The sequence below is a fragment of the Psittacula echo genome, assembly GCF_963264785.1.
Source record: "Psittacula echo genome assembly, chromosome: 7".
Taxonomy (NCBI): Eukaryota; Metazoa; Chordata; class Aves; order Psittaciformes; family Psittacidae; genus Psittacula; species Psittacula echo.
Window position 1 is genome coordinate 6626287 of NC_137740.1, and position 18591 is coordinate 6644877.

At 41.6% G+C, this 18591-nt stretch overlaps 1 protein-coding gene across 1 annotated transcript in view; it reads left to right on the forward strand.

Moving 5' to 3' along the window:
- The window catches only part of GLIS1 (GLIS family zinc finger 1), a gene marked incomplete at its 3' end in the record, with an annotated part of 201687 nt that extends 187186 nt beyond the window's left edge, over positions 1-14501 (forward strand). Inside the window, exons 9-11 of the mRNA XM_080622939.1 lie at positions 5143-5327; positions 11179-11346; positions 14365-14501. Of these exons, the coding sequence (XP_080479065.1) occupies positions 5143-5327; positions 11179-11346; positions 14365-14501 (490 nt within the window). The remainder of the gene's footprint in view (positions 1-5142; positions 5328-11178; positions 11347-14364) is intronic.
- Between the last annotated feature and the right edge of the window lie 4090 nt (positions 14502-18591).

Here is an 18591-nt window from a genome sequence, read left to right on the forward strand (position 1 = left end):
GTTGCATGATGAGTGAAGAGAGAGAATTCCTCTCTGCCTCCTTGGGCGATCAGTTTACATCCTGAAGCACAAGATTTGATTACCCCTTGCTTAGCATGGAAATATTGGTTTTGGCCATTAAATTATTCAGTCCCTTTTTAAAAACTAGGTATTTTGTTTGATTCTGTGCCTTCCTGTGGCTATGAATGCCACAGACCAGGGCATGCTGTGTGAGCTAAATGTTCCTTTTGTTTCAAGCTGACCTGCTTCTCTCTGTGGTGCATGCCCTGTTGCTCCTGTTTCTTGGACAGGGTGGAGAGGAGGCTGGCTCCTCCATTGCACCCCTGCAATCTGAAAAACTGCATTTTAAATACTCTTCTGTCACTGGCATACTCCTAGTTGGGCAGTTCTACTTTAAAAGAAAACCCTGTCTCACTATTCCAGTATGTCTTGAACTGGTTTTAACTCTCATGATAACTTTCATGCATCAAAACTAAACTGGTTTTACCACTCTGTGATAAACAGTCATTAATAAGAACTGCATCCAACTGTGCAGTTCCCTGTCTGTTACTATTGCTCAAGAAAGCTGCACATTATTCCTACACAACTGCTGTTCTCAAAGATACTGTAAATTCAAACCCAGCCAACACATGTAAAGAACACAGACTCTTTGGTGACCACCTCTCTGGATGACAGGGATTGAGAAGTACTCACTGTCATAAAGTCACCAAAATGAATCTTCAGGTGAAAAAGCTTTTCTACTTGCACCAAATTTGTTAGCAATGGCAGTTTCATCAATAGGCAACTGGAAATCTGGCAGATTCAGTAAGGGTTTGTTAGTAACTTCATTAGTGTCTGTAGCAGCTAATGGAGAGGAACAAGGTAAATGCATGGTTAACAGCTTACCTTTCACATAAGGGACATATGGTTTCTGATAACAGAGTAGTAAAAGCCTTGCAGTGGGTTAGTTTGTTGTTTGAGTAACTAAGTAAGTGTTTTACTATCAAGCATCCTTGTAAGACAGGGTTTCACCAGTCCAGCTACATCAGCAGTGCCAGCAGTCTGTAGGAACTGTTGATTCCTCTTAGCTTAGTCACAAAGTTAGGGACATAGCAAAAAGATTTACGCTCCTGAACAGAAATACTCCATTTAACCTTGAATTTGATGAATTAAGGAAGGATAAGGGGATTTTTTACATGTGTGTGAGAGTATTTATTTATAAATCTCTCTCTATAGCTATATATAGGCACAGATATATATTAAAAGGCCCCCAAAGGACCTGCAAATTTAGTGAATTATACCAGTTACAATTAAAGTAAAATATATGCTATATATTTATTATTAATATCCAAACCAAAGCAAACTGTGGTTGTAGTACAGTATTAACAGGAAATATCCAGCCTATTAGTTAGTGAAACATATCTGCCTAAGCTACTGCTTGGGATTTTTAATGTATCCAGCTGAGTTCCTGGTTTAAGTACTTCAGAGTTTCTTCTTCTATGCAGAAGGCATCTCCTTTTTAACTCTTTTCTTTTACTAACGCATTATCTCTTTATTGTGCATCAGGAATGATTCCTCCTCTCTTTTAACAACCTGAGTATCACAGCAACCTCATTAGTAGGCAGATATTCAGAGGGGAATTAAAAACATGGCACTGGGAACTGGACAGTTAGCTGATGAAAAAACTCCCTCAGAGTGTGCCAGTGCACATTCACACATGCATACACTTCATACATCGTATTTTAGGGACCAGCTGGAGCTGTGGGCATTGTGATGACAAATCTAGCTACTTGTGCTAATTTCTCCAGATTTTTTTCTCCTGAGCAAAGCTGTTTCCTGGCTAAAAACTCTGCCATAACTTCTGGGAAACAAGTTAAATTCCCTCTTTGGGAGAGACTGAGCAGAATGTAGTAGATTTTACGGTGACCCGCTCAACTGTATGAAACTCTTCCAGCAATGTCAAGTGTTACACAGAGCTTTCAGGGTCTCAGCTCAAGTTCCTGTGCTACAGGAAGCTCCTAGGATACTGGCTGCCCGCAGACAGCAATGTTTGCTGAGCTCCAGTGAGTGACAGCAGTGCCGAGCTAGCAGCTCTGCACAGCCGCTCAGCTCACCCCTCCTGCCTTGCATGGGGAACCTCACATGCTCTTAACCTGCCATTTGAAAGGCTTTGAGGCACAGACACTATCACAACTTTGAGCTCACACACAGGAAAAACAGGGATGCAAAACAGAGTGAATGGGGAGAAGCGCTGCTTTGGAAATAACACTAAAAACTGTTAAGTTTACATGGGTAAGATTTAAATAGCCTCTGGGAGTGGTTAAACTGGGTAGGGAAGCTGGTATTTTCAGTATTTCCACAGCCAGACACCTTAAATGTACGATTTTTGTTTGGTGTGTCAGATGTTTGGATAGGATATAAAAATGGGCTTCCTCGAGCATCCTCACAAACAAAGCACTGGGCAGCGAGCCGCCTGGCAGGCCTCTGACGGGGTGCTCATTTCCCAGCAGTAGCTGGGACAAGACATTTCAAGAGAAGGCGGAGGAAACCCAACCCAGGCAGTTGCAGAGTATTTGCTCACCAGAAGTATTTTCCTCTCTCATTCAGAGTGGTTTCTGGCTCTCCAGGCCTTGGAGTTTTTAGTACCTCTTTTGTTTCTCTTTTAAATGCATGTGTGGTCATTATCCATATAAATGTCACTATCATGATCTCTTTGAGCTATTATCTTTCCAATGAAAACAACTGCAATCTTTTTCATCTCCTTTCACATAGAAGCATTTCCAGGCTCCTAAAGTATTTCTGGTGTGTGGAGGACAGTGTCTCCATGGGTGCCGCTTGAAGGGGTTGGTAACCATGCTGTGGTTGTGCTTTGCTGGCACCCACTTGCAGCCTCAAATGAGCCCAGAGAGAGCAAAAGGCTCTTCTGTAGGTCCCAGCAAATAATCTCAGCCCCATCTTCATGCAAGAGTTCACCACAGACACGCATCTGAGAGCATTTGCAGCAGATTCAACTTGTAGCTGGGCTGCGCGACAGCTCATTTGTGTTAAACTATTGCTCTACGGAGACCTCTGAGGAAAAACTAGAGCCACACGGGAGCTGACCTTAGTGTTTAGCTGCTACTCAGCACATAAACTCGGTATTTTCCCTCGAGCATCTGCTCTTCAGATTCGGTTCAGGCTCCAGAGAGCATTTTCTGTCTCTGACCTGAAGAGGGCACAGGTGGCCCCTGCGTTCCCTTGTCCATGTTTAGCAACTCCGCAGCCTTTACAGGGCAAGGGCCATCCCAGCTCTGTTGTTGGGATTATTTTCCAGTTCTTAGATATTTGGCTTGAAAATATCCTTGCCTTCAGCCATTTAAAAATACTGGTTGAATTCTTCAGTTTGGTCTGGGGATATTCAGAGTCTCTGTGGTTTCTATTATATGCCTTCTTTTCCTGTTTTAGGAGATGGAATTATTTCAGCATAGGCTGGGCTTTGACTGGTTGATTTATTTAAGCCCCTTTTAATAGAGTGTCAGTGTGACAGCTTTTGGCAGTGTTCCTCTGCCTCTCCTGTTAAATTTGATTAAGCTGTTGTCACCATTAATTCACAGTTCATCTATATTTACCTCTTGAATTCTCCCATGGAGTGCTTAGCCCTAAGTCAAGCATAGCCTCGCTCCCCAAGTTTAAACTCCAAGAAGCAGTTGCACAAACTAGTGCGGAATTGCTATTGCAAATGGTGGTTTATGGTGTTGGAATGCCTTGTGCAGTGGTGGAGGAAGACACCTGTGAGAGATCTGATCTGAGTTTTAGTTCATTTTTAGTACGCTTGCAGTGCTTTTTGCTCAGTATTTCTTTCCAGCCCATGTATTATTTCTTTCCAGTGACATGTGTTCAAACATGCAGGGGTATTTTTATCCCTGCTCCTCAGGACCTGTACCTGTGAAGGTACCTTTCAGCAGGGTGGCTCTCAAACACACAGGTGGTTTTTCTTGTGTCTGGATGTTCTAGTGCTGCTCAAAGATCTGCTGCTTATGTTTAGCAAAGGCTCCAGAGGCAGCAGAGAGTATATGGTGAATATAGTGTCCATACAGCCCCCACATTTGACAGTGTAACAATGGGCTTTGGAGGAAAAGGCCACTTGTCACAGCTACTGTAGGAAGGTAAAAGATCCAGCTTCTACCTATTTACTGATTTACAGAGTTAGTGTAATACAGCTCAAAAAGAGGCTTGTACATGAGTGCCACCATGGTTTTGGTCCCATCTTCTGCACCATGCCTTCTATTTGGCTGTAAATGGCCAAAAGTCAGCTCTCTGGCAAAGGGTCTGTCCCGTCTGGGCCAGCTGCTGTAGCACCCCTTGGTGGGATGGTCGCGTTGTGGCAGGGAGGAAGCACTGAAGCTTCTCTGCTCCACTGGTGGCAGATGCCCAGGGACTTCATGGGAGTGGGTTGGTGAGGATCTTCCTCAGTGAGGAAGTCAGTCCTTGGTGAGGACCGCACAAGGACTCAGTCTTTGGTGAGGACTGCCCCCAGGCTCCTGTGCTGGCCCCAGTCCCAGACATCTGGTGGGGATTTTCCACCTCTCAGGTATAGCCACTTCTCAGGCTTATGCTGAGCAGTGCTGCCACAAGCCAACACTTGCTCAGGCTTGTCTTTAAAGGATGGTACCAACTGTTGCAGTTAAAGCTGTATTTCTAAGTCTAAAAAAAATCCTCCATAAGGAAATAACTGAAGCTAATGCTTTTCTTTGTCATGGCTGCAACTTGGGTGTAAAGCTTTGCCCTGTTACAAGTACAAAGACACTAAAACAATTTACTTGCATTTACTCACTTTAACTATATTTTCCACTTCTTTTTCCTGGACATGCATCTCAGCTCACAGAATTTTAACTGAAAACTGAGCTGTGTTGAGGTTGCTTGCTGAGAAGTGGTGTCATTTTGATCCTGTCATTATGGCTAGTACAGGAGCTCAGTGGAAAGGAATACAAATCCTTTTCTGTTTCCTCCTAATGAAGACCTGAAAGCAGCACTACATCTGTTATCTTTCTTTTTCAACATAATTTCTGCCTGCAAAATAAATGTCTCTACAGTTCTGTATTATGGAAATAGCACCTTTCAAGTATTTCATTTGCCCATATTGTGATGTGATATGTGAAGTTTTTGTGTCTTTTCTTTTTCTAGGCTTGCTCCCAACATAATCTCTCCACTTGTCAGCCCCCTGAAAGCATTAGTTCCACCTTCCCTATTGCAGAAACATGGTTCTCCATCATCACACAGCCAGTCACCAAACGGGCAGCAATTTTCTGGAATACCAAATAAACCATACACACAATTTCAAAACCAGTCTGTACAGCAGGGATCTCAAGGTAACTCTTCCTCCTTTTCTTTCTTTTCCTAATTTCTAGGTGGGGAGAAAGAATTTATTGCAGTTTTTGCATTTCTGGCCAATAGTTATATATTGGCCAAAACATACATCTTATATACCTATATAATAATATACTTATTAAGACACTGACAGCATTTCAATGGGAACTCCAGTTTTTAAAGTGGTTTGATACACATACGAAGTGTTTAGACCAGCTCATGCTATGATATGGTATCCTAAGAGGGGAAGTTTCCCCACTGCAGATCTCTTGCACTTAGGTTTTTCAGTAGGTTGCTACTAGCCATGCACCTCATCTGATCATCCAGATGAGATGAGATGAGGATCCTCATCCAGCCTTCCATCAGCTTGGTGAGAGGGACTCTGCCAGAGCCAGAGCCATCTTGTCCCAAAACATATGGGTTGAAGGAAACCTTGGCAGCGTTCTCTCAGTCCACTGACCGTGATGCACTAGACATGAGTTTAGAGAAATAGTTTGCTATTTGTTATTTGGAGGTTGAGCACTTGTGTTATTTTATACACTAATATGCCCAGGCACTGTGTACAGCTACAAAGTACCAGTGTGACTTGAGGACAAGAATGACAGCAGCTAAGCACTAAGCAGCTGTCCCACTGCTTAATTTAAACCATTTTTCAATCTGGATTACTCAGCCTTTTTCATCGGAAGCTTATTTACCTATTGCAGAGTTGGGCTGTGGGAACTAAGTAATGGTTCTGCAGTTTCTGAAGTATAAATTAGCAAGAGATATTATTATCAAAGATTCTTCCAGTGACAGGAGCTTGCATATTTAAGAACTCTGTTCTATAATCCAGATGGAATGCTGCTTAAGTGTGGTAAATAGTCACAATAAAGAAGTGTGCAGGACGTGTCTGGATGCAAGAATAACCAAGCGTGTAAGTTTATGCAGGCAGATAACCAGCTTTTTGGGGACTTGTTTCACAGCTGTACTGTCACTTATATAAGGTAATTTTTGGCTGGCAAAGTATCACATGTGATCTATTTACCAGTGGGCAAAACAGGTGGTTTGGTTTCTCTCAATAGATGCTAAGGGTAGGTCTGAAAGCCAGGGCCTGAGCACAAACTCAGTGAGCAATTCACAGCTGTAACGGGGTTCAGTATCCCAGCAGTTCCCTCAGACTTTCCTTCTCTGAGGCATGTTTTTGCTCTTTGGTTGGATTGACTTAGTCTGAAAAGTTAAAGCGTATTATAGGAAACGATTTGTGCTGAAGGAAAAACTAACTCAACCTGATGCTCAGCAGATTATTCAATTTAAAAAGATTAACTCTAAGGGAAAAGTGGCAGATTTATGATAGCGTATAATGATATATGATTATGTTACTATAATGAGCTAAATAACTACAAACCACAAGAGGAAAGTTTAGCAGCTCATTACTATGGCAGAAACAAATGCATAGACAGAACAAGTTTTGAACCACTTAAATAAATTGACTTTATTCCTTAAGAAAACCACATTTCCTTTTGAATGAATTGTTGCTTTCTAAGTGTTATGTTGTGTGGTTTTGAAAAGGCCATAATTTTCCACTTTGACCAAATGTTGAAGTATTATTATAAATTCATTATGGAAATGGTCAATCAAAAATCAATTTTGATTAGCAGCCTTTGAAATCAGTTCATGTGTAACCTGTACTTAGCTGCACTGGCTCTATCTCTTTTTTGCATCTCAGTTCATTAACAGCACACTATTCTAATGGAATCTGTAGTAATTTGTGAGTTTTGAATTTTTGGAACATTATATACCTCTTTGTGTGGAACTCTGCATCTATCTAGAAGCACAGAAACACTGTGGATGTGAAATGTTTAGAAGACAGCGAGCTTCATCAAGCTGGTAGCAGAAATATTGATAATGAAAGAATAAGCTGACCTTACTTAAATGTTTAAACCTAGTTGTAGTAAGATCACATGGAAATTATTACATGCTGAAAGAATTTGGCAGGCAATGGAATCCTGTAGTCATTTATATCTGACATGACTTCTTGTCAGAAATTTTATGGAATTTGAAAAGCTGAGATTCATTTGCACATACATGTAAATGACATGACATAACCCGATGGCATTTAATAGGCATATTTCAATTATTTGCTCATTACATCATTCATTTGAAAGCTGCTTGAAGTTTTCTAGGCTGTGCCTTAGAGAAACAGAGGCAGCCAGTGCACTGTGTGAAGTGGTTAACTGCAGCTTTTCTGTCACAAATTATTTCAAAGCAAATTTTTAACTAAATGTTATGCTTGGAACTCGGTTTATTCCTTTATTAACTGCTATATTTCTACATCTACTGTCCATAAACCATTTCATAGTGATCCCTTAAACTGACAGGACATTTAGTAAATTCTTCACTTGAAAATGAACCTCAGACAACTTTTGATTGAAATCAGAACTGAAGGAAAACCTGAAATCCATGTGGAAAAAAAAATATTGGTGAAACACTGGTTGCCAAATCGGTATTACACTTCTGCGCTCCTAGAAGGAGCAGGGCTCTTTGCACCACACAAGCCTTCTTGCTTACTTCATATTAACCACTGAAGGAAGTCTTTTTCAAGAACTAGTAAAAAATACTCCATGTTTAGTTTACTCTGATCCATATGTGGTTGTTAATTGAACCGTTCGTTATGGGATATTAATCATAATTCCTAATACTTTCTGTGTAAAGCATTTGAAGAAATCTGAAGGAACCACAACTAAATGGCGTGAACCAAAAGCACCTTTGTTTCATAGTGCACATTTTAGAGGTGTTATAAATGCAGTAAGGCTCTGACTTGTACTGCATATGCAAATCAAACATTGTAGTGCCTTTGCGAGCAACAAGTTTCATTTCCTGTGTATGTGTAAAATGAATGAAACCTTATCTGGCAAGAGCAGCCGTTGTTACAAAACTCCTTGTGGTTGCTTTAACTCACATGGCCTTTCCATCTCTTGTCTAATTACTCTGGGATTTGGGAGCACTTAGTGCTTAAACAAGCTGGCAGTTTTCCCTTTTTAATAGTGTGAAAGATGCGTGAGGCTCAGATCCTCTGAACAGCCTGACTGGCCTCTTGAGCCATGCCATGCTACTGAAGGCCATCAGGAAGAGCCAACCCTACCTGGTACCAAAAGAAACTCTCCAATTGTTCCCCTGAAGCAGTGGGTGGAATATAGAAAGTATGTAAAAAGTCATGAAAACAGTCCAACTGACGTAGCAACTGACTGATCCTGCAGGCCTTCAACCTGGAGGCATGCAGTTTCAGTCACTCCAAGACTCATTTCCACCTTCCAAGATTAACATTCAGCTGGCTACATTTTGAAACACAGCTTTTAATACAACAAGCACAATTCTTCCTACCCAGCCTCTACCCCTTTCTAATAGGGTCCCACTGTCTCATCATTTCTCTGAAGCTCATGGAAAAGGAAGCTTTCATTATACTGCTGAGGTCAGAAGGATTAAAAGTCCCATTTTTAGTGCCATGGTTTGTTTTACATGACCAGTGACCAGCACCGCAACCTTTCCCTTCCTCACGCTGACGTCTTTCTTTAGTTTGCTACCTGCACTTATCACATCTTCAATCACATTAGAGTTGGAATGCTGTACTTCTCTGTATTTCCTTCAGGAAGCACTTAGCAGAAATTTGCTCCTGGTCATTACAACAGTGAAGTAACACTAGTATTTTCCTACATTGTGTCTCTTCACTGGATAGTTCCAGTCATTCTTTTCTGTGCTGCCTTTCCAGATTATCACACAGTGATGCTGAAGGTTAGATGCTGCAGTCCAACAGAGAATTTGAATGCTTATGGAACATTTTAGTTCTCTCCAGAGTTCTGATTCTGAGGCAGCTCTCTGCCTCAGGTATATTCTCCTGAGCAGCTAGACAGTGAAACTGAAAACACTTCAAAAGAAATCTTCACCCATAGGTCTTGAGAAAACCCTGGATCCAACTAGTTTCAATCCAGTTCTTTCAGGCTTGGCTGCTCTCTGATTTTCTAAGTCACTGTGCCAGCCCTGTAGATCATAAAGATGTTTAATAGATCTAACAAAGGCAAGCCTGAGAGCATGACAAAAGGGCAGCAATTACAAAGACAGAGAAAATACACGTCATGCCTTCCCTAGAAGTGATGTGTATAGCAGACTTTCTGGAAGAGATTCACTTTTTTCCCTAGCAGTGCATATAAGTGCTCTCTGCAACCAGTTACACCTCATCTGAAGCCAAGTGTCTCATTTTTTTTCACTGTTCATCTCAGAAGGAGGTATTTTTAGAAGGTTTATAGCAGGGAGTTCATATTTTGTAAACAGAAAAGTCAGGATAATTATCAAAAGCCAATCAATAAAGCCCTGTACCTAAAACCACATCAAAAGATGGCTTTGCTACCTCTCATAAGAGCTCTTTGGTTGGTTGAGCCAGACTCTCCAGGCAGTAAATAGAAGTGGCTGTCTATTTATTCCAAGGAAGGACATGCATCATTTAATATGCAGCTTTCCAAATTTCTCAGCCTTCTACGTAGCAGCAAATACAAACAGCTTTGGTACAGTGCGTGTAGTGTCTTTATCTAAAACAGTCATCCATTAGTACTTCACCAATCATGGATATCAACAGTTCAGGTATTTTGTGGTGGAGGATTACAGGTTCTTAAGAAATGAATCATCTAATCCATGCCGATTCTGCCAAAACACATATGAAACTGTGAAACTTCAGAGCAAATCTTTCCCCACTCGATGAGTTCATTGTATTTTTACTAACGAATTGCCTCAGCCTTATTTATTACCACCTTACAAAACATGACCAGACTGAACAGATGCTATCTAAGTCCTTGGTCAAACTTTGAAATTAAAGGGAAAATACAGGAAAAGACAGGGGATCTTTCCTAACAGGAAAAACCTTATACACTGCATGATTTGTAAGGGACAAATCCCCCCTGTACAGCCCCCAGGCTCTTTGGTGATAGGCACAGGTATTTCATTTCTAAACAACCAGACTGAATAGCTGCACAACCAGCCCAGCAAGTCACTGCTGAATGGGGCTGTGCTGGCTTCTGTCAGTGGCTGATGTGGTTATGTCTGTTTGGCTGAACTACTTGGTTCCTTAGCATACATTTCAGTCTGAGTAAGGCTGAGGGAAGAAAGGCAACAGCTTTGTATTTTTTCTGGCAAACAGAGGAAAATCCTGATAGCACATTGTACTAAACTTGAAGCCTGACTTGGTTGACTTCAGTTGCATATAAGGGAAGGAGCATCATTTCAGAGGGGACTTTGACAGAAGGTAAGGAAACAGATAGTTAATATGACTGTGCAAATAGTGTGTGATGCACCTGGAATCAGGAAGAGGTTATTGAGGCAGGAGGAAGGAAAATCATTAAATCAGGCCACAGTTGGTATACATCTTGTGGCATGCTTTGAGGTTGTCTTAAGGGAGCAAATAACATTTTCTTTCAGGATGTTGGCACATACTTCCAAGTTGTAAAATTCCTTCCTCAGCAATTCATTTGTCCTTTACTGTTACCTACTTTCTTTTGTTGTGCACAAGTCACAGTTTCCACTAGCAAAACCCAAAGTATGGAGCTTTGAACACGAGTGGGCTATTGACTGTGTTCAGCTGATCTGCTACCTGAAATGAAGCACATCCCTGAGATTTTTGCTTGATGGGGATCACAGTCCACAGCACCTTGTGGGAATGAGTCTGATGTAGCTTCTATATTATTACGCCTTACAGAACAGCGTGATCATTATTCCACAGTTAAAACTGAGGGACTAAAAACCCCCACTATAGTAATGAAATACTGTGACAGAAATAGATCTAATACCATTACAGTGGTGTTAAAATGTGTATGTGATATCTGTTTTCAGGTTACCAAGGCAGCTTTCACTCAATACAAAACTGTTTCCATTATGGAGACTGCTACAGAACAATGGACCAGTCTGTCACCAGTGATGTCCTCACAGGGGAATCCCACTGCTTTAATCCTCTGAGACAGAATGGCTATCACATACTCAATGCACCTTTAGCTTCAACAGGTAATTTATTCTGCCTATAAAGAATTACCCATGTGATATTTTTAGCAGGAGAGGAAAAGAACACATTTTGTAGCCAATGTTATTACAAAAATATACTTGCATAAAAAACTCAGTCACTGAAATTCATTTGCATCTATAAAAATCCCAGGAGAAAAGCTAATTTATTTTCTTTAATCCTGCTGTATTTGACTGATGGACAGTCAAATTCTCCTTTCGTTCTGCTGGATGTCATAGGCAGCAGACACCTTCAGGAGAGCTGACAAACAAGACACCTCTCACATTTATTGTGTGGGCTATTCACGGTACATCTCTCCAGGTATGCTCAGGGAGGCTTTTATAGTCAGATCAAAGTTAAGAAGATAGATAGTTAACACAACTCTGAAGAAAACAGCAGCAGCAGGGACTTTTATTCCTTCAAAGCAGGAATAAAAGGGTGGCTTTGTTTCGCAACCCTGATATTTACAAAATGAGAAGGCACTGCTTCGATATATTCAGCTAAAAAGACTAGTTTGGTTTTGTTCAGCAGTTCCTTTGTGTTTGTGCTTTGCACATTCATGGCAATTGTGTTTTCCCATTTAACTACGTATTTGCATAATGTACAATTTACAACAAGTTATGGTAGCTGGATTACTATAGTGCTTCAGTATTGAAGTATTCATTTGTGTAAAGCATTGGTTTCTACTTTTAAAACCACAATTAAGATTTGACAGACTTCCTGAAATCAAACAAAATGTGAGTATGTCAGAACCATGAAACACCATTTACTGGTCTCTTTACTTACGTATCTCTCAGATATTTTTCTTCATTTCTGAATTCAGGAGGGCATCTTGGTTAAGGACAATACTGGAAACATATGTTTAAATGCTTTTTGAAATGGGGCCTGAGTCAGACCACAAAATTAGAGTTGACTTTCCTGTTTGTTTTGTATTAAAGGAGAGTCTGTTCAGAGAGAGCGGGCATGCATTTGTCTGGTGTTCCACACTAGAAAGTGTATGCATCGGTAACGAGCACAAGGGAAAAGTTTAAGATGAGGTTTCAGCTTCAACTTTGAATTCTTTTGTGTTATTCATAAGTTTGATGTTACTAAAACACAGTTTTTTCATGTTAACATCAAATTTCAAGTTTAGATTGACAGCCTGCAATATTTAAAGAACAGACTAAATAAACTTTCCAAGAGAAATTGTAGGAGCAAAGAATAATACTATGGCAAGACACCAACTTCAACAACAGTTGATTTTTCTGTCTGGGGCTAAGCTAGTAAGAAATGTTTCTGTGTAGTATTTTTGGTTTTAGAGTGGTTATTGAGGTATGCAAATACTTAAAAGGCTGAAACATAAATATATATGAAACATATAAATCTTATCTTTTTGTGTGTAAAATAGAACCATTCAGGTTTGCAAGATTCATCAAGGCTACGCATTAATTTTTGTTCAGGCTTTTATAGCACCATTAATATTAAATGAGATCTCATCTCCCAGGAATGCCAAATGTGACTGGCAAACAGCTGCTCCATGAATCATATTAACAGTCAATAAATTCTTATTTTCTGTTCTGGACTTTGGATAGTTTACTCTATCTGGAATCTAATAATGATTTCTGGGGTGTATGCTTCTCTTCATGGTTGTGTATCTACCCTGTATACAGGCTCCTCAAATGGAAATCAGCATAACATAAACACTTGCAGAGTCTATCAAAATACTGCTCACTCCATTTGGAGCGACACAGCATAAGGCAGATAAACAGGCACAGCTCCTTGTCCAGAGACTTTGGACATGTGCTGCATGCCAGATTTGTGCAGACAGCAGAATCTGACCTGTAAACTAACAGTAAATTAATACATCAGAGGAAAATGCAGCAATGCAAATAAGTAGAGAAGTAGGTCTCAAGTAATAAAAACATACCTAATAGTAAAATACCTGTAATTAAGTTCTAAAGACTGAGCTGACGGGGCTTCCTGAAACCAGGCCTGGCTGTGTAAGCCCAGAGGATCTGTCACTACTGCTGGCAGTGTGGTCCTGCACAGCCCAGAGGCCTCAGTTAAGCCTGTGCAACATTTGATTTAGCCACATCCAGACACACTTGCCTGCAGTTAGGCAGGTGGAAGAGATGAGAGAAAGGCTAAAGAGAAGCGAGAGCCCCATTTTCCACATAGGGAACTGAGGCACAGAATAACAGTAGTTTCCCAACAGCTCCACAGAGCTCCTCTGTCAAGCAGAGGATGGAGACAGATATTGGGATGGGCAATAACCCTTTTGTTTCAGACTCCCTGGCATTTCAGCTGCCATAGCACCTACTAGCAAGCGAAGCTGTTCATTTCCACAGGGATGCACGGCTCAGGGAGGCTCAAAAAGCTGTGGAAGTAAGTTTTGCATTATAAAAGGAGAAGGGCAGAGAAATTTTTCCTCACCATATAGTGGCTTTGTTGTAGCCTGGCAAGCACCGGGGAGCTGGGCCAGGTGAGGAGCTGGCAGCATGGTGGGCTGAGGACAGTGTGGTGCACAGCTCCTTCCGCATGTCCTGTGGGCCTGACCTCACACACCTGATTTCTGCAGCATAGGGGGATCCAATAAATGCAGGATCCAGATTTTTTCTGAGTCTTCAGAGCAGCTGGGAGAGACGTGGAACATTTTTCCTAAGTGCCATTAGAAGGAAAAACACACAAAGCAAGAGGACTGCATCACTTCTAGTGCACACTTACTAGGATCCTTGCCCACTCATTGTTTTGACATCCTATTCAGATAATGACTGTAAAGTCCCAAGAGAGTCATACTCTGATACTTGCACTTCACTTGCAAATGGGTAGCTTTCCACAGAAATGAATGGGAGCTTCATCTCCTATGACACAAATGTCCATGGAGATTAGTTTGTGTATCTCCTGGGTAAGGCTTTGATGGTAAACCCTATTGTCTTTTTATTACCACTGGGCTGTACTGTATAATCCCAGGCCTCAAGCTATGCTTCCTTCCTTATATGTACTATGGCACTAAATCATGTCCATACAACTTGTCCCGCTTTCAGGCTATGATGCAATCTCTGAAGCACAGTGTGTATCTGAAGACATGGTCTCCAATGGAACTGATGAAAGTGGATTCTTCCAGAATGGCGCCTTTGATCACTGCTTGAATCACATTCCTTCCATCTATACAGATACCTAAGAGCAGTGCTGACCCTGTTGCCTTTATTATACTTATAACTTGAGTATGTAATAACAAAGGTGTTGTTCAAGTACTTTTATTTAGTCTGTATCCCTATATGTGCTCATTTAAACAAACACCTCACATTTACCAAACCATTTTATACATGAATAGTCTGTATAAGATAATATTGGAACCTGTTCCTTTGCTGTGGCACTTTGAAATTCATGCTTTAAGGGAATGAGGAGCATTTCAAGCAGCTTGTTTTGTAAGTTCTCTCAGTAAAGTGTAAATGTAAGTTATATAATAAACTTGTAAAGAAGGGTTGTTTTTTTCCTGCGAAGTATGTTTCAATTTGAGAATGTTGTTCCCTTTAATCAGTTTTCATTTAACTCATTGGTCAACTCTTCTCTTTTTTTATTAACTAGAAGGATTTTTTTAATCACAGACCTCATGTATATAAAGATCTTCAATTGCTCAGCTGGTTTTATATTTTCAGTTTTACAAGAAAGCATTAAAAACTGGAAACAAGTGTCCTGTCATTTCTTAACATCAGCAGTCTGCCTGATAAATCCTCATATTACATTCTGAAATGTCTGAGAGTGATTTAAACAAAGCAGTGACATTTCAGTAAGTGTGAAATTATAACAGGCCAAGTGTATGTGAAGGAAACCAAGGGGCTTGCAGACTTCCAGTAAAAGGACCAGAGCCTCTCAGCACAGGGAAGCACCATGGGCTGGCTCCCCATCACTTGGCGCCCACTGGCCCTAAACGCTCTCCCAGCCTCCCTGCTGCCCCTGCCATGGTGGATGCATCAGCACAAGCAGCGTAAGGGAAGATTAAAGCCAGCTGTGGTTGGCCCTGTGCCTCCACAAGTAAACATCTCCTTATCCCCTGTGAGATCAGGGGCACATTCACAGTGCACAAACACTAAGTGTGGGGCAGGTCACCTGATTTCTCTATTCACAAGACCTGGAAGCCGCTCTGAGCTCTCCACTTCAGGCAGGGAGGGCTTTCGGAGGGCTCTCCTCCATCCAAAGCAGTTGTAATCAGTGGCTTTCAGAGAACAGAGTCACCTGCAGTAGCTTGGTTCCCTGTCACAGTGGCCCTGGCCTCCCTGGGCTGCATTTCCAGCCTAATCATGATTCCTGGGAGAAACAGGCATCCTGCAAGGGAACATGTGCTCCCAATGCGTACCAACACCGGCAGGTTAGATATGAGCTCCTGAAAATGTCCCATGGTGGTTTGGGGAAACCATAAGCAGAAACTAACAAAAAAACCCCAAACAACTGTTCTCATTTGTAAACCATTGCTTAGTTGGGCTTAATAAGGAACCCTAGGAGCAAGTGTATGGTTAGCTGAAAGGCTTTATTTTTTCTCATACACAATCCCCAACCTCAGGAGATGTGGGACCTGCTGTCCTGCGGGTGTGGGTGCAGCCTCACAAAGGAAAAAGAGAGGCTGGGTTTGGATTAAATGAAGATAATCAGAGTTAGCATCAACTTTGCTCTTGTACAATGGACACCAGTAACACTTAAATGCCCTAGTTGCCCTTGGCAGTGTCCAGCTGGGTCTCCTGCACCCAATGCCACAGGGCAGAGCTCTTGAGAAGAGGCCAAAGGACATTTAGACATCAGGTCCCAGAGTGAAGCATGCAAGAGGACACCATGTCCACACCACCAACAAGCCATTCCCACAGCTCCCACGCCAGCATGTCTGCAGCAGCAGAGATGCCACACCAGGCCTAAGGAGTCTATTGGGTGCTCATCCAAGCCAGGGGCGCACACCTGAAATGCTTTGGCCTGAGGAGTTTATCAGCAACAGGCAACTCTTCACAAGCACCATTCTCTACAGGACACCCATCTTGGGCATCAATAGATTTCTGGCAAATACCCCTTCATTTACAGCTCAAAGTTACCCAAGCGACCACAGGTCACCACTGAAAAGCTCACACTGGGTTGAAACCAGCAAGTCACTGAGGATGGTATGTACTTTCCTTTTTTTTTCCCCCATTACCAGGATCTGCTCAGCAGCAGTGTGCCCACACAGAGCTGTCAAGGACCCTCTCTCATGCCAGGCATGTCAGTCACAGTGAAAGGCTTGCACCACCTGCCCAGACACATGGGACACAGCTCAGGTCCAATACAGCACCTGGTGTCCCAGCCTCAGGACCCAGCAGCCCAGTAGTCTGCTCATAGAGCATCCCGGTGCCACTGTGCCTTTCCTCAGCCACAGACCCTCTGCAAACAGGGGAAAAACCCTGGAGACCATCCGTCATGGCAGCATGTCCAGCACCGCTCTGAGCTCAATCTGGGCTAACCAGAAAGCATGGATGCATTTTAGTTGTTTCTCCAAGGCCTGGCTGCACCTTGTTAGTGCAGATGAAACGGACTCTGGATCCAGTTTAGCTCTCTGTCCTCAAGAAAGCTGAATGAAATGTAGACATTGAAGACGTTTTACAGTTAATTGCTCCAGAACAAGATGCACGGGGTTATGTGACCCCTCTTTTATAAGTAGTTCCTCAAGATCTCAAGGACACCCAGTCCCAGCTGCAAACCTGTTAACTGTGGCTGCTCTGCCTGGCACAGGCAGTCCCTGGCAGCACTGACTCAGCATTCCTCTCTTGGAATTAAAATGCATAAAGGCTTCAAATTGTGCCTTAAGCCTAGGCATGTGGCTTTGCTTCTGAGTACTGCCACATCTGCTTTCTGTCCTGTTGCTTATCTACTCTGATGCATCAGAGGTTTGGGTTGGTTTGGGTCTCAGAAGTGGCCAGAACTCTTTCCTAGAACGTTAAACAAGGAGGCAGGTAGCCTAAAAACTGCCAAGCAGTAAAACCTGAAAAGCTTTTAAAGGAAGACTTAGAAAAAAACATATCCAAAGGCCAACAAAGCTATAATGGCTGAGACAAAAATCAAAATAATTTCTGTGATTCAATTAGCTGGAGACATTAAAAGGAAATCGTGTCTTAAAAACCAGATTAATCTCATTTCCTAAAAATTAAAGAAATCCTTCTAAAAATGCCATTTTTTTTAAAGTTAAAAATACAAACCAACCGAACCTAACCATATTTGATCAATTACAAAAATATTTCTGTCACAACAAGCAGGCTGCTCAAAACCACACAATGATTCACAAAGGTCTGGGAAACTTAAAGCAGAGCAGCTGGAGTGATGATTTCATTCCAGAATCTGTGTGAATCAGGTTTTCTGTAAATTAAAAGGCTGGATTGAGAGAAACGCAAAAGCTCTCGGTTGAGTTTGTAGAGTTTGGAAAGTTATCCATAATAAAAGCATTAAAATACACAATAGCGCCAGTTAATGTGTGCTTGAGTACTTCATTATGTCTTTTTATTACATGTAAGTAGGGAAGTATCTCATGTAAGCTTTTCCTAAAGACACAAAGAAACCTTTCAATGGAATTTATTGCTTGGCAAGTTTGTCGTTGTGGTGCTGTAAAAACCCCACCGACTAATACGTATAATAACTGGAATAAGGCTTTATAACAGTAGAAAATTATTACCCTGTGGAATTAAAATGGAACTGCTGGTTCCATTTCACTGTCAGATACTTTTTCAATCTAGGCAACAAAATTCAAATAATAAATTACAAACCTACTTTATAAATAGCCACAAATCATTTCCCCAGTGAATGAAAACCCCATGTGTATCTACTTGGTGTGTATGCAGGACGCTTCAGGAACGCCTGAAATAAGATGACCTTCAGTGGCTGATCAAGCTGGGAGAGAGAAAATGAATTTCAAGAGTTGACACTGAAGCAGCTGAAGCACTTCTTTGCGCTCTCCACCAGCTGGGATGGAAGCCAAACAGTCAGCAGGACTTCTACATTTTTAATACAATCAAGCTCAAGCTTTTCATAGTATAGAAAACCAAAATGCTTGTTCTGGTCTCGTTTACTAGCTGCAGTATTTCACAAGCTATAGAAGTATTCATCCTTCAGTGAAACAGAGGTGCCCTTGGAAGTGAGCAAAGGAGATGTACACACGTGGCATATCATGACAAAAGAACGCTATTTTAATGCCATAACTCTGATGTGGCAACATGACCCACGAATTTGTAAGACCAAAGCCTCAGGTCTGCAGTAGGAATGGT